The sequence below is a fragment of the Aulonocara stuartgranti genome, assembly GCF_965226115.1.
Source record: "Aulonocara stuartgranti genome assembly, chromosome: 3".
NCBI classification, from domain to species: Eukaryota; Metazoa; Chordata; class Actinopteri; order Cichliformes; family Cichlidae; genus Aulonocara; species Aulonocara stuartgranti.
Genome location: NC_138941.1, coordinates 46751353 through 46766220, shown reverse-complemented (window position 1 = coordinate 46766220; position 14868 = coordinate 46751353). Strand labels below are relative to the sequence as shown.

The 14868-nt window shown below is 43.3% G+C and overlaps 1 protein-coding gene across 2 annotated transcripts in view; it reads left to right on the top strand.

Moving 5' to 3' along the window:
* Window positions 1–14868, top strand: part of LOC309697582 (diacylglycerol kinase delta) — a 94045-nt gene that overhangs the window by 73833 nt on the left and 5344 nt on the right. For both annotated transcript variants that reach the window (XM_082519602.1, XM_082519603.1), the window contains 15 exons: window positions 3114–3213; window positions 4481–4546; window positions 6160–6331; window positions 6442–6540; window positions 6728–6812; window positions 6901–7008; window positions 7530–7626; window positions 7755–7862; window positions 8005–8118; window positions 9440–9574; window positions 10257–10420; window positions 11346–11451; window positions 11653–11742; window positions 13839–13952; window positions 14134–14248. In XM_082519602.1, the coding sequence (XP_082375728.1) occupies window positions 3114–3213; window positions 4481–4546; window positions 6160–6331; window positions 6442–6540; window positions 6728–6812; window positions 6901–7008; window positions 7530–7626; window positions 7755–7862; window positions 8005–8118; window positions 9440–9574; window positions 10257–10420; window positions 11346–11451; window positions 11653–11742; window positions 13839–13952; window positions 14134–14248 (1673 nt within the window). The remainder of the gene's footprint in view (window positions 1–3113; window positions 3214–4480; window positions 4547–6159; window positions 6332–6441; window positions 6541–6727; window positions 6813–6900; window positions 7009–7529; window positions 7627–7754; window positions 7863–8004; window positions 8119–9439; window positions 9575–10256; window positions 10421–11345; window positions 11452–11652; window positions 11743–13838; window positions 13953–14133; window positions 14249–14868) is intronic.

Genomic DNA, 14868 nt, shown 5'->3' with positions numbered 1-14868 from the left:
CTCACCTGGTTTACAGTTAAGCTAGTCTCTCCTTCAGGATCATCCCCTGATGCACCTCTGGACTTCTTTCATTGTGGATTTGATTTTTAAATCTCTCCCTTGAAGTCTGTTACCGGAATATATGTTAGCTGTGCCTCAGTGATGCTGGCTGCAACGCATTTAAATTGCGAATCCAGCAGGTTGGGCCTGAAATGCAACATTTTGGGCTCTTTTAAACTAATATCTCATATCTAGAGACCCCAGTTCTGTCAGTTTCTTTCACTTATCCAATTCAGGGTCGCAGGGACTCTGGAGCCTATCCCTGTGACAGTCGGGGTACGCCCTGGACAGGTCCTCAGTCGATCATAGAGCTAACACAGAGAGACAGACAGCCATCCGTTACGCAAACGTCCAGTTTAGATTTGCCAGTTAACCCTGTGGGCTGTGGGAGGAGCTCAGAATACCCGGACAGAACTGATACAGCCACGGGGAGAACATGCAAACTCCTCAAGGTGCTAGGTGGTGGATTCAAACCAAGGACCTTCTTGCTCCGAGGTGACAGCAAGTGATCATCCTCCACACAAATTTGGATCAGTTTGAAACAGAAGTTGATTTTTGCTTTTGGACGTCCAAGGTGTGCAGGGAAGATTCAGTTCAGTTATTTATATAGCACCAAATCACACCAGCAGTGGTCTCATAGTGTTTGATATCGTTAGGTAGAGACCCTACAGTATGCAGAGAAAATCCTAACAATCAAACTAGAGCTGGGCGATAGAACGATAACGATATGTATCGCGATATAACTTTTACTCGATAGAGAAATTAAGCTATCTCGATAGACCTCGCCGCTCTTGTCCTCTTAAAATAATAAAAAATAAAAAAAAAAAGGTCAGCCAATCCAAACTAAGTAGCGCAGAGCCGAACCAATCACAGCCGCAGCGTCACGTCGCGTGACTTGTTACGTACAGCACAAGTGCCAAGCTGCACGTGTGTTTGTTTGCGAAGCAGCCAGCGGGTAATGGAGGAAATGAGTGTGCCGACTAGAAAAATCAACCGAGCGTGACCGAAGAGAAAACAGATGATGGTTCCAATGCCGGAGAGATTGTCGAACGGAAGAGCCATAGAAGTTCCGTTGTGTGAAGGTATTTCGGCTATTTCAAGTCTGACAAAAAACAGAGTAGCGTGCACTGTAAATTGTGCCGAAAGCAAGTCTGGAAATACAATAAACTGGTGCATGCGTCACACTGTGCGCCACGTTATTGTTTCGGTGAAATGAATTTCTACAATACTGTTACTGTTAATTCTACTCTCTGCAGTGTTTAAATGCTTACATATACACACAGTTACTGTCCGTCCACACATACGACTCGGTTCTGCTTCTATGCCGCAGCTTTGTTTACTTTTTCCCACCGGGGCTTCTAGACTTCTGATTGGCCAACATTTCTGCACGGTTAGGAATCTAGCGCCACCTGCTGCTTTGGCATGTTCATAGCAGCGTTTTCCTTCATTTCTGCCTTTATGTGTGGACGGGATTATTTTTTAAAACGAAAACGGAAAATCTCAGTTTTCAAAAATACCCGTGTACGTGTGGACGTAGCCTCAGTCTCAGACTGGAAGCGCTAATTCGTCATTCGGCTTTTGTCAGACTAAAGTAACTGTTAAAACTGTTTGAAAAGCTCAGCTATACAACAAGGAGAGATTGAGAATTTCCTTTTAGTTCTCAGTTTATTTGATATTGACAAAAGTTAGTCAGTTTTGTCTGTTCTTCTGTAAAACAAACTAAGATTTATTTTTAGAATTAATATTTTGTTTCTAAGTGGAATTGACAATTTAGTCTGTTTCGTTTGTTCTATTTTGAAACTTAAACGCTTTAGCGGCTGCCTTTTGTGTAGTTTGCAATATTTGCCTTTATTTATCTGAAAAAGTCTCATGTTCCTTAAGTACATCTACCCTGTTGAACTTATTATGGGAAATAAATATTTAAATAAAAACAAGCTGCTGATTATTTCACATTTTACTTGTGAGCAACGGCACATTTAAATCTTACAAATATAGTTATTTGGCTTATATCGTGATAGATATCGTTATCGCCTGAAATGAAAAAAACATATCGTGATATGAAAAAATCTCATATCGTCCAGCTCTAAATCAAACCATCCTCTTTGAACAAGCACTTGGCAACAGTGGGAAGGAAAAACTCCCTTTTAACAGGAAGAAACAGGAACTTCCCTTTCAAGAAATTTACTAAATTTAAACATAATGAAGTTTTTGGACCTTTTTTTAATCACACATCAGATAGTGGCTGTTTTATAGAAACATATGATATACATAGAGATATATGTTAGGGGGACTAAAAGTACTATGATATGTGTATTAAGTGAACCGCTACACTATAAAAGTACTATGAGAAGAAAGTTTACAAAAGCATAATCTATGGAGTAACTGTATCTGACTAATCTGAACAGTAGAAACCAGTCTGTCCACCTGGCAAACATCTTGTAAGAGCCTCTGGGCGTTCTGCTTAAAAGCAGTTACACCTTAAAAAGAGCTTCCAGATAAAGTTGTATCTTCTATCCTTTAGTGACATCTTTACCGTTATTAGCGCGTCACCTGCAGCTGCTGAGCCATTGCACGTGATTGATTGTAGCACCGGTGAAGCTGAATAGATATTCATCAGCACTACAAGCTTTACCTTTCAAAGATGACGCTTAAATTCATTAAAAAGGTGCGATGAGACGTGTAATTTCCACACATCTAATATAGAAGTAAAATAAATAGTCTGGGCAGCACTGGAGGACATAAACTGCGTGTTTCTGTAGAAGGCGAGAGGCGATCATTTTTCAGCATCCAATATTTGCTAAAAAGCACGACGAGGACTGTGAGAATTTGGAGAGGCCTCCCTGCTGAGTCATGCAGCGGCAATGTAACAGCTGTGAGTAAATAGTGACTGTGTGGAGGCGACGTAGCTGACAGGCAGGTAGGTGGCACTAAAACAAGAGTGTGTGTGTGTGTGTGTAATCTTCAGTAACTGCACAGTGACTCACACAATCTGAAACCTGTTAGCCGTATAATTAGTTTCACTCTCTGTGTTAATCACGTTAACCTTCACCTTCACGTCCCCCCCCCCCTTTCAGATTTCTGTGTGGGACGGTGAATGATTTTGTGGCGGAGGTGGGGAAGGCGTACGAGAGAGCCACGGAGAACAAGGAGGAGGCAGATGCCATGGCAAAGAAGGTAAATGGGTTTTGTGTGCGGCCGTGTGGGTTATGTAAGAGCTTGTATAACAGTAACTAGTGGGCAAGTGTAGGTGTGCGTGTGTATAATTGAGAGTGTGAAATATAGTTGAAGGTTCAGTGTTATCACTCCCTGCTTTAGTGTTCTGCGCCTTTGGCGGTTCATGTTTTCTTCTTGCTGAATTATTTGACTCTTCATTAGAATAAATGGAGACACTGAAGCTGGAAGTCTGAATGCAAGATTAAAAACTGAGTCAAAGTCACTCCTCGCTGTCTGCACAAAACACTAACCCACTCATGCTTTGATCATTTTCATGCTGCTTCTCGTTTATTTGGGACTTAATAGGATACAACGACGGGATAACATCTAAATTCAGAAATTTCAGGTCTTGCTGTGTCTGATCTAGTGTTACGCACTCAAAAGTCTAACAGGGTTGGATGCACTTGCTGTTTTTTTTGTTATTTTACCCCCAGTTTTCACATCATTTTAGGGCGACTCAGGTGGTAGAGTGAGTTTTCTACCAATTCAGGGGTCGATCCCCAGCTCCTCCTGCAGCGTGCCAAAGCATCCTTGGGCAAGATCCTAGTCCGTAAATGAGTCCTTACCTTAATCATGTTTAATGTCTAGCAGGTGTATTACTCACTTCAGATATAAAGGCTTAGAGAGCGGTCAGTGACCGTCTGATGCATTCCCAGTTAGCAAACGGTTGCTAGAGGTTGTTCACAGTTGCTAGGTGAAATCAGGTGCAAACAGGGTGCTGCACCAAAAAGCTGCTTTGGTCGTAGTTTGCTGCAAACGCTCACCACAACTCACCAAATGCTGGTTGCACGCAGTTTTCTTTTGCATCCAGTCTGTTGTCCTGATGGTGGACAAGTTAACACCACATAGATGACGATCACGTGACTACAACCCCTGAATACAACATTTCCGCTCGAGTCTCTGCATAGAAAATCACTTCGAGACGTAAAAGATTCTAAAAAACTAAGAAAAATCTTTTAAGCTTCCACCCTCTGACTTACCCGCCTTTTTCCAAATACTGCGAAGCAGCGTTGATGCCTCGCAAGTCTCCAAATAAAAGTCCCACGAGCACCAAATCAGAGCGAGTATTGCTTTCACGCTGGTTTGAGGTGTTGCTGCAGCCTCACAGAGTGACGATTTCAGAGTGATGCGTACTGCATGTCCAAATTTACACCGCACTCGTGTAATTTTGAAGTGAGAAAGAAAGCAATGCGGATAATGGAAATCTCCCTCTCTGTTCCTCTCTCAGTGTGCGCTGCTCAACGAGAAGCTTGATTCCCTCGTCAAGGCCTTAAGTGAGGAAGCTGAAGCCCAGGTAATGATAACAAGTGTGACAACACACCAACATTTCCACACTGACAATGACATAACACAACCAGTTATACTGAACCCAGATCATGTTTACAGTTCCCACAGAGTACTTAGTTTAATAACGTGCATGTGGGTTCCTGTAGGTTTTGACTCACTTATGTAACCTCCCATCCACCGCTGTTCCTTCACTACTTTGATTTTATTCTTACTTCTATCCTTACGCTTTATAAATGCTTCTTTTTTTAAATGTCTCTGCTCCCTTCTGTCCTTGAACAACCATCATTTGAATCTGTATAATGTTAAAAGTTCAGTAGTAGTGAGTGGAAACATTCCTGTAGTTTAACTAATTGGTGTGTGTCATCTGGCTTCATGGACAGATAAAGTTGGGTGTCATCTGCAGTGCTAGGCCTTCTGATGATGCTGCCTAAGAGAAGCATGTATAATCTGTAATGTATAATGTAAACAGAATTGGTCCTAGCACTGAACCCTGTGGAACTCCATAATTAACCTCAGCGTGTGAAGAGGACTCTCCATGAACACATTGGAGTGTGTTAGATAGATATGATACAAACCACTGAAGTGCAGTATCTGTAATACCTACAGCATGTTCTGATGTATGTATTTAAATATTGTGGTCAGCAGTATCCAATGTAGCACTCAGATCTCGTGGAACAAACACAGAGATGAGTCCACTACTAGAGGCCACAAGAAGATTATTTGTAACCTTGAACAGAAGTTTTTTTTCTACAATAAATAACATTTTTATTACAGCTGCCTTCATCTCAAAAGTGAACCATACTTTTAATTTTTATTGCTTCATGAAAGTGCTTAGACTGAAAAACAGCCTAATATTTATGATTGATTGCTTCATAATTATGCATGATAATGTCGTCTCCCCCTAATTATAGCCTCTCCCTTCCCAGTCAGTCGTCTTGAACTGACGATTGCGCAGTAGACGAATTACTAAAACAAACAAAGCAGTATTTGTACTGCAAATAATAAACACATACAGTATCTAGGAATTCAAACTAAACAGAAAATAAGGATTGCAATGATAAACTAAGGACTGTCTGAAACATGAGGTCAAGTATAAAAGAAAAAGGTGGCTTTGCACACATTTTAAGTTTCCTCATGGGAGCTCAAGAGCAAAACATCATCCAGCTTTCTGTGCCTCTGCACCCTGTGGAGCCTTTTATCCAGAGATTGATGTCATTGCTTTAGAAGAAACAGCCCAGCCCTCAAAATGTCAGCATGATTTAAACTTTCTGCTCAGTAAAAGGGGAAGTGCATTGAATTTTTACCTTTGATTCAAAGTTCTGCGTGTAGCCGCAGTTCTGTCGTTAAAGGATGATAACTGCTGCCTCTCGCTGATGTTGCGCCGCTGTAGAGGGCTGCGAAGCAGGGATCGTAAAAAATTATGAATGAGAAGACGTTTTCAGGTTGAACACTGCTGCTTTGGTGATATTGTGATGCTGGGCTCCCGCTGCTCGTAATATGTAACAGATTGATGGGAGAAGTCGGATAATATCAGGAATCCCACAAAAGAAGCCATCAAACAGCAGCATCCCAGGGCCTATTTCACAGGTTTTATAGGTTTTTACTTGTACTTTCATCCAGGTGGTGCCGGCGGGTACGGTGCCGAGCCAGGAGAGCGGTGGCTCGAGCCACGATGAAAGTGGCAGTGAGCCGGGATCGGAGGACAAAACGTACCGGTCCAAAGAGCAGCTGATGCTCAGGGCGAACAGTCTGAAGAAGGCGCTCAGGCAGATCATCGAGCAGGCCGAGAAAGGTAGGCCGCTGTTCTTCTCTCGTCATTTAGCGCACAACATCAGGGCTGGCTTATTTTGTAAAATACAAGCATGCTGCGTGCAGTTCACCGGTTGTCTATCATCATGTCAGTGGTTGACGAGCAGAACCGGCACACACAGGTCCAAAGGATGTCGTCTTCATCCTCCATCAAAAGAGAAAACAGCGAGGAGCTGAAGGACGCCGAGCCACGTAAGTTTGATCACAGCAGGGATACGCGCCACGCCAAAGTGCTCTTAGTTCATGCATTAGCAAATTAAAGAGTCAAAGCAGTGGACAGAGTGATTTCTCTTTAAAGCTTTGGAGGTTCCTCACTCCTTAAAAAAAGCCACCAGTTTCAATCTAAAGACGCTTCTCCTATTACCGCTGTTCTATCCAGGTCAAGGAAGTTTGAGTCCCACCTCTCCCATCGTCCTGGAGAAGCCAGAGAGCCTCAACACTGTCACCTTCAGCGAGGACTCTGTGTAAGCGCACACATGAGTACACACACACACACACACACTCACACAAAATCAGGTATTAATAAACCGTCTGCATGCTTCATAATTACAGACAGTGCTCAGAGAAGTGTGTGATGAACAACTACTTCGGCATCGGCCTGGACGCCAAAATCTCCCTCGAGTTCAACAACAAAAGAGACGAGCACCCGAAAAAATGCAGGTAAAAAACCCCAACAAACACACAGACGCACAAACCTAATTATAAAGGGCCAACGGGGCAAAATGACGTGTAAGCACAATCCTCAAACAGTCAATTTATTTCAATGTCAAGTCAATAAAAATAAGCTTTCTAGCTTTTTTTCTAAATTGTGTGTCACCATAAATACACATCCATCAGGGTCAGTCGCATCAAATCTGTGGGGTTCAACCTTACACCCAATCTTGTCACTGCACTCTTTGTAAATGCCCACAGTAATCCCAGTTCATTACGCTACATGTGACCTACTAGTCCGTGACATTCTCAGTCATGCCAGTAAATAAAGGTGCATATCAGAAAGAAACGTCCGATCAAGATGACAAAGTTCCCCCAGTAATGACCACCTAAGGCTAGCAGCAGAAGAATTTCTGCTTAAATTGCTTCAGTTTTAGATTTTATGGTGTTTTTTAGTTGCACTTTGTTAAGCAACACATCAGTTTATCATATTGTGCTCAGGCCTGACTGGTTTGCTTTTCCCTCTGCAGTAGTCGCACCAAGAACATGATGTGGTACGGAGTCCTGGGGACCAAAGAGCTGGTCCAGAAGACGTACAAGAACCTAGAGCAGAGAGTTCAGCTGGAGGTAAAAAGCAGGCGTACATGAACACACACCCAACGGTTTTCTTTAGGGAAACAAATGTCTGTCAGCTGATTTCTGCAAACCTGCTGAGTTTTCCTCGTCTTGAAGCATCTCCTCTCCTCTGTCCACAGTGTGACGGGGTTCCCATGTCTCTGCCGAGTCTGCAGGGCTTGGCTGTCCTCAACATCCCCAGCTATGCAGGCGGTATCAACTTCTGGGGAGGCACCAAAGAGGACAATGTGAGTGTTGTCCAACCGGGCCTTCAGAAGCATTCTCAGTAAAAAGAAAAGACAAGAAAATAAATCAGAATTTTTACTTTACATTTCAAATTCATCTAAATTTGAATCTGACGGTGTTTGATTTTATCACGTGCACCTCCAGAACTTTGGAGCTCCGTCTTTTGATGATAAGAAGCTGGAGGTGGTGGCGGTGTTCGGCAGCATGCAGATGGCCGTGTCCAGAGTCATAAACCTGCAGCACCATCGCATTGCACAGGTAACACAGACACATATAACGCTTACCTCTACATGTCTGACAGAGCCTTTTTAAAACCTCTTCCCTACATCAGCATCTTAGTTTGGCCTTCAAAAGGACACACCGAGCAAGTTAAACCACTGGTAAGGTTGGCTGAGAAGGTGAAAGTCCACAAGATTTCAGGACCTGCAAACACTGCACATCAGCTCTTATCAGAGGTTGAGCTTTAATAACAGGAAGCAACTCAAAACAAACTGGAATCAAATCCCGTCACTTTCTGCACCAATAAAAGACGAATATCAGATGCAAATATTTAATTTCCACTCTGAACCAACAGCTCCTTACTGTATATAAATAAAAACTCTCCACAGTCATCTACATATGAAGGATAATAAAGGAGGCCATGGAGTAATTATAATATTTATATGGAGTCAGAGTGTTTACATGAATGTGCAACATGAGTAATCTAAAATGTATATTCAGATCAAAACAGTCTTTGAATAAGCTACACACCGAAGATATTTTCATACACTGGCATTTATTTTAAATAAGAGCGTCCCAGTGCACCAATAGTTCAATAACTGGAGGAGGATCACAGCCCAAACTCTCCCCCTGTGGTTGTACGCACATAAAGGCGAGCTTTCCTTTTCCTCTCGCTGTTGTCATCCTCTTTCAAAGGCATCCGTGGGATCTGCCAGGTGCCCACCGTCCCCAAAACCAGCTTGTTGCTTGTTTTCACTCACTCTGGTCATGGCCCCTCCCTGAACCTGGTTCTGCTGGTTTCTTCCTGTTAAAAGGGAGTTTTTCCTTCCCACTTTCGCTAAGTGCTTCCTCTTAATTGTTGCAGGATCTTTACCCTACAGTTTAAAGCACCTTGAGGTGATTCATTTTGATTTGGCACTACATAAATAAAATTGAACGATCAACAGATGTTTTTCACGGGGATTTAAAGCCCTTGGCACTTCAACGTAGTAGGCCTGGTATTATTTCCACTGTGCTGTTATCATGAATTATTTTGGCTGGGTAATCCTGCTAATTTAATTACAACTAATGACAAGGATCTTTTTGTGGCTGGTGAGCTTTCTTGGTTAGTACAAATTATCAGGCCTTGGTGATTTGGAAAATCAGAAGTTGTTTGTTCTGAGCTTTGAGGGCTGTCAAGAGGTATAAAATCCAACCGTGCAAGAAGAGCCCCAACCCTTAAACTTGCTGTTTTTTTCACATGAATTGCTCAGTGTTCATCAGTAGAGGGCAGAGGAGGTCAGTTTAAGGGGTTAGCTGATAAAAAGCACTCAAACCCCCGCATCTGACAGCTGCTGTTTTCTGCTCTGCCGCTTCTCAGTGCCGCCAGGTGAAGATCACCATCCTGGGGGAGGAGGGGGTTCCTGTGCAGGTGGACGGAGAGGCCTGGATCCAGCCGCCCGGCATCGTCAAGATCATCCACAAGAACCGCGCTCAGATGCTCACGAGAGACCGGGTGAGCGCTGAAGCACACATAAAAAACCTGCACCTGACACTTTGCATACCCATGTCTGCGGCATGCATGTTAAAACCAGCAGTGGCTGGAGATACTCCCTTTTCCTTTCATAAATATTGCAGCTGGACACTCAGCGCTCTGCCCGTGTTGTTGAGTCTTTCTATTTTGGGATTTCTTAAATCACATCCATACCCACTGTTTGTTCTCCCTTCATGCTGCTCAAACCTCTGAGAGCTCTCTTGAGCCAAGCACATTTGGGCAGTTTGTTTCCATGGTTTCCCCTCCTTAAGCACCACAGAGTTGGCTCGCTGGTTTTATCCTCCCTAAATGCGGCTTTATTCAGTGAAATAGTGACAGTTATGTGTCGGGTAAAGCTTTTCCCTGCTGGTTGCCTGCTCGAGGCACGATTATTGGCGAGTTTTTAAATTAAATTCATAATGAAACACTTTTCTTCCTTTGCTCCTTCATGAGATTAAAAAGATGTCTTTGCTGTTGTGTATTAGTCTTAGACGTGAAATGAAATGCACCCTGACATTTATTTCTACAAACCGCACAGTGACTGACAGGGGAACTCCTTCAAAGCAGACATCGGGTGGCTCTTGGATTTGTTTGAAATGGGCTTCTCTTTCAAAGATGGCTCAGCAGCACTAGCTTGGCTGAACATTGATCTCTTTACAACCAGGCGTTTGAGAGCACGCTGAAGTCGTGGGAGGACAAGAGGAAGATCGACAGCTACCGCGCCAGCAGGCCCCGCCTTAACTCCCAGCAGTCCATGGAGTACCTGACCGAGGAGGAGTGCGCCCAGGTTCAGCAGCTAGGCATCGTGGCCGACACGCTGATCAACAAGTAGGCACCGCTTCAGATTTTCTTCTCGTCTCAGCTGTCCTACAGTTTATTAGTGCGTGCTGACGCCACACAGTGGTTTTAAAAGCTGGATGCTGTTTTGTGGTCAGAAGAAAATGTTAAAAATACAAAAATTTAGCACTAAAACTGAAAAACACATCTCCTCTCTTCTTTACATCGAAGGTGGGGGAACTCCAGGCCTCGAGGGCCGGTGTCCTTGATCCAAAACAGCTGATTTAAATGGCTAAATTACCTCTTGAAGTTCTCCAGAGGCCTGGTAATGAACTAATCATTTGATTCAGGTGTGTTGACCCGGGTGAGATGTAAAACCTGCAGGACACCGGCCCTCGAGTTCCCCATGCCCGCTCTACATTATTTTAAAATATATCATTCAAACATTGCAAACAGCTCAGTCTAACTGAGCTGCATCCGTCTGTGTGTGGAGACCATAAAGGGGTAATTTCCTCATCCCACCGCAATTAACTGGCTTATTTGCAAACTTGCGTTGAGCTTGTCTCCGTTGCACTGATGAGCTGTTTTATTTATCTTTTTCACATTTGCAAACAAGTAGTGTCCCCCTGCAGCTCCTTCGTCCTGTCTCAGTTTGCCCTGTTTATGATGATGTCTTCGGTTATGTTTCAAAACTGCCGTACTTTCAGGATGATAAATATTTTAATTACATTTGTAAACTTTCCTCAGATGTGGAGAAACGTTCGTAAAGGGAATTTCAATTCAAGAGAGATGTGTTACAAATAATTTAAGCGCACAGTAGAAGATGCTCCGGTTATATTTGAGAAAGAGGCAATACAATAATAGACAATAAAAGAAAGTAAATTCAGAGGCGGGTACGTATCACCAGGCTACAGCGGCCATAATTGTGCTTTTCTGGGGGTTTTTTCTCACCATTTCCTGCTTTGTGCCCGCTCAGAATCCGCGAGGCGGCCAAGACACACAAGCTGGTGGAGCAGGAGTTGGCTCACGCAGTCAACGCCACTGCCCTGGTGCTCACAGAGGCCAAACTGTCCAGCCCCGAGGTAAGACACCGAGGCGGAGAGCAGATGGGAGTTTATTGATGGCACAAAATGACCAGATTTTCAGAAAAATGCTCAGATTTCATGTCAATTTAAAGGCTGTTAAATTTGCAGCCTGTTAACCTGAACTCCATCAGTGATGTCACCTCGAGGACGACGTATGTCTTCAAAACAGTCACTTTTGAATTTATTTTTTTTTCTCAGTGTCTGAGTCGCAGCACTGCAGTGGAAATTGTTAACAGCAGTAAAGTCCTCCAGGCTGAGACCAGGATGCTGCTCGATGGAAAACTACTGGTACGCCTCAGCCGTTCATCCCTCTCGTCTCTCCGTTCTTTGTTTCCCTCCTTGTTTGCGTTCGGCCCTTCATTTCCTCTGAAGCCATTCAGATATTCCATCTCATATTTCAGCTTCTGCTGTTCAACATGTTTGTTCAGTTTGTGTTCGCTGTAGCTTTAAGGAAATCTCACAGTTTAACGCAGTGAGCCTTTGTGCAGACGAGCAGATAAAATGAGAACTCTGCATATGACTACTGTATACTGAGTGTTAGTCGCTACTGGACGATCAATCTCACTGTGTAGGTAACCCTCTAGCAAATCTTCTGCCCTGTCATGAGTCAGTCAGGCGTATAGTTCATTCCCATTGGTAGTCAGGAGGCTGCGTTCACACTGGAAGCAGTTTGCTCCTTGAAGCAGATTGCTTGTCACTTTCGAGTAATCGCGACTTCCAATATATTTATTAACAGATCATATTTCATATATCCTTCACTCTCACTGGAAGTTGCTTCAGGCACTTACCTGGTTATCTGAGGTCCCGCTCACGTCCCATCATGGTGGTTGTTTCGTTCGTAATCAGCATTTCATTCAGTTTCGGTAGTTTCTGGTCACCACATCGCTGCAAATCACTTCCAGTGTGGATGTGGCTTTAAAGTTGACATTAGTTTAACTGCTTGTTAATTTATTTGGCTTATTTTGCTCGGCACTGATACAAGTTACCTTTTTTTTCATTGCTCTTCCTGTGTGTACACCCGATAAGAAATAAAGACTAGAGCATGGCTCAACAAAGACCAGAAGGAACAACTCCCTTTGGAGAAAACATGCTCTGGCACCTTCAATAAACAGTTCCCGTAAATAACTAGTTTCAGTGTCAGCAGTAATGATGAGACATCTTCCTGATGGCCTTCTAGGCAGAGTTGAAAGGAAAAAGCTTAATTTGACTTTGGCCAATAAATGGAAAAGGAAACTGTGGGGAAAGAACACAAACACTGGACGGAGGAAGATTAGAAACCAGCCTTACAGACCCATTAATCTAAAGTTTGAGGAGTTGTGGTCAAAACAGAACAGAGATTCGGAACAAATAGGTGCTGGAGGAGCTCAACAATAACTTTAAAGCATGGTGAAGAAATCCAATAGTTTGGTTGCAGAGGGGGGGGAAGGTTTGTGTAAGAGAAACTATTGTTGAAACAAGGGAGGATATTGCTCCATTTTTCAACACGAGCCATACCCTGTGGCGATGCCAGTTTCCTCCCACAACAGGAAAATGATCCAAAACAAAGCTCCAAACTAGGTAAGAACTATTTCAAGAAACAGTCAGCTGGTATTCGGTCTATGTCCAGTGCAGTCACCAGATCTCAGTCCCACGGAGCTGTCGTGGGAACAGCTCGACTGTATGGTGTGTCCAGACATTTCAACTTGTGGGTGGCACTTCATGCACAGTTGGACAAATTGAACAATCCTTTGTTCACAGCTAGAGGGAGAAACCGAGAACAGCATTAGTGCGTGCTGAATGGCTCATGGCGGTGCCAGACAGCATTGGCTGATGGCTCAGATGATAGCCTTCTGCTCATCCTTCTGGTAAATCTTAGATAAAGCACATTTAAGTTGTTTTAGTCTTGCTGCAAGCCGCCTTGCAACCCACCTCTACTTCTTTTGATGCTGTCTTTAACACGTCTACATGTTAGAGAGTGTCAGATACAAATTTCCTGGGGATGCAGTTTAATCTGCTTCCTTTTTTGAAGTATCTAAAAGCCATTTTTTTTAGTTAATAAACAGGGTTTAACTTTCGCTTCCTTTAACACTGAATGGTGAACCACAGGTAGGGATTTTACTTCTGTAAACTTGTTTTGATGAGAGATGAAATGAAGTGAACATGTGATGATTACACAGGTGCAGGTGCAGCAAAATATTAGCAAAATATACAAAATATTTTTCCTTTCAAAGAAATTGGAAGTAACCACTGTTGACACATTAACAGGTGTTTATGCATTTGTGAATCAGAAGGGGTCAAAAACACGCAGAACAGGTGTTGACTTTTTACCAGCTTTCAGAGGGTTAAATGTCAAATGTCCCATTCTGATTATAATTGAACTCTTCTTCACCTTCTCTCTGTCTCAGTCGGAGTCTCCAGAGCGAGAGGAGCTTCGCTTGACTTTGAACAGCCTCAGCGCTGAGCTTCACAAGCTGGATGACATCCACTGGATCTGCCCGCTCATGCAGTGCACCGAGGAGGTGGGATGGGATGCAGTGTTTGTTTGTGTCAGAGAGAAGCCGTGGCATTATCGCAGACTAACAACCAGCAAAGTGCCACAGTGTCACTTCTGTTGCTCAGTAGCAGCCCATCTGCCTTCACTGACGACTTTCACATAGCAAAATATCCCTCACTGTGTACCCATCAATCTCTTATTTCTAGGACTCAGTGAGGAGCAGCACTAAGAGCAGCAGCAGTATGAAGCTTAAGATCATACCTAAGGGGAAGAAGGAGAGAGAGAAGCTCCACAAGCAGAAGTCCAACAGTTCTCTCTCAGGTAAAAGATCTTAGCATGTCAGCATGCTAACAGTTAAACTAGTTTGTTGACCACAGCAGGAACAAATTTATTGTGATCGTGTCCAAACATTTCGCAGTCTTGTTGCCTTTGAAATGGTTGCTTTGAAGACTGGGAGCAGGTTTGCAAGCACTCGCAGCCAGTTGTCGTCTTCGAAGCAACTTTGGTCTGTCAAGACTTGTGCGTCAACACATCAATAAGATGCTGATTAACTATAATAAATCAGCAAATCCTGTTGCCATCTCCATGCACAGAAATTCACATGAACTACTTGCGTTAAGAGTTCAGAACCTCATACGTTTAAAATAGACAGTTATACATTTCTAAAGAGTTACAAATAGTGATGCAGTTGCTTCAGGATGGCAATTTAAATGCAAAATAGCTCAGGCAGTTTGGAACCAGTCAATTGTATTCCCTATTGCAAAAATAGACTCCAGTTATTTGCAAATCTTGGCCAATCTGTTGGAGAGTGACTGCAGTCAGGACACAGGTTGCTTCCCACCACAACTTGAGCAATAGCCTTGTGTTTGAGTATTCGCCCAGACAAGGTTGTCAGTTGCAACTCTTGACATCTGTCATTGTCAGCAAAAATATTGAAAGCA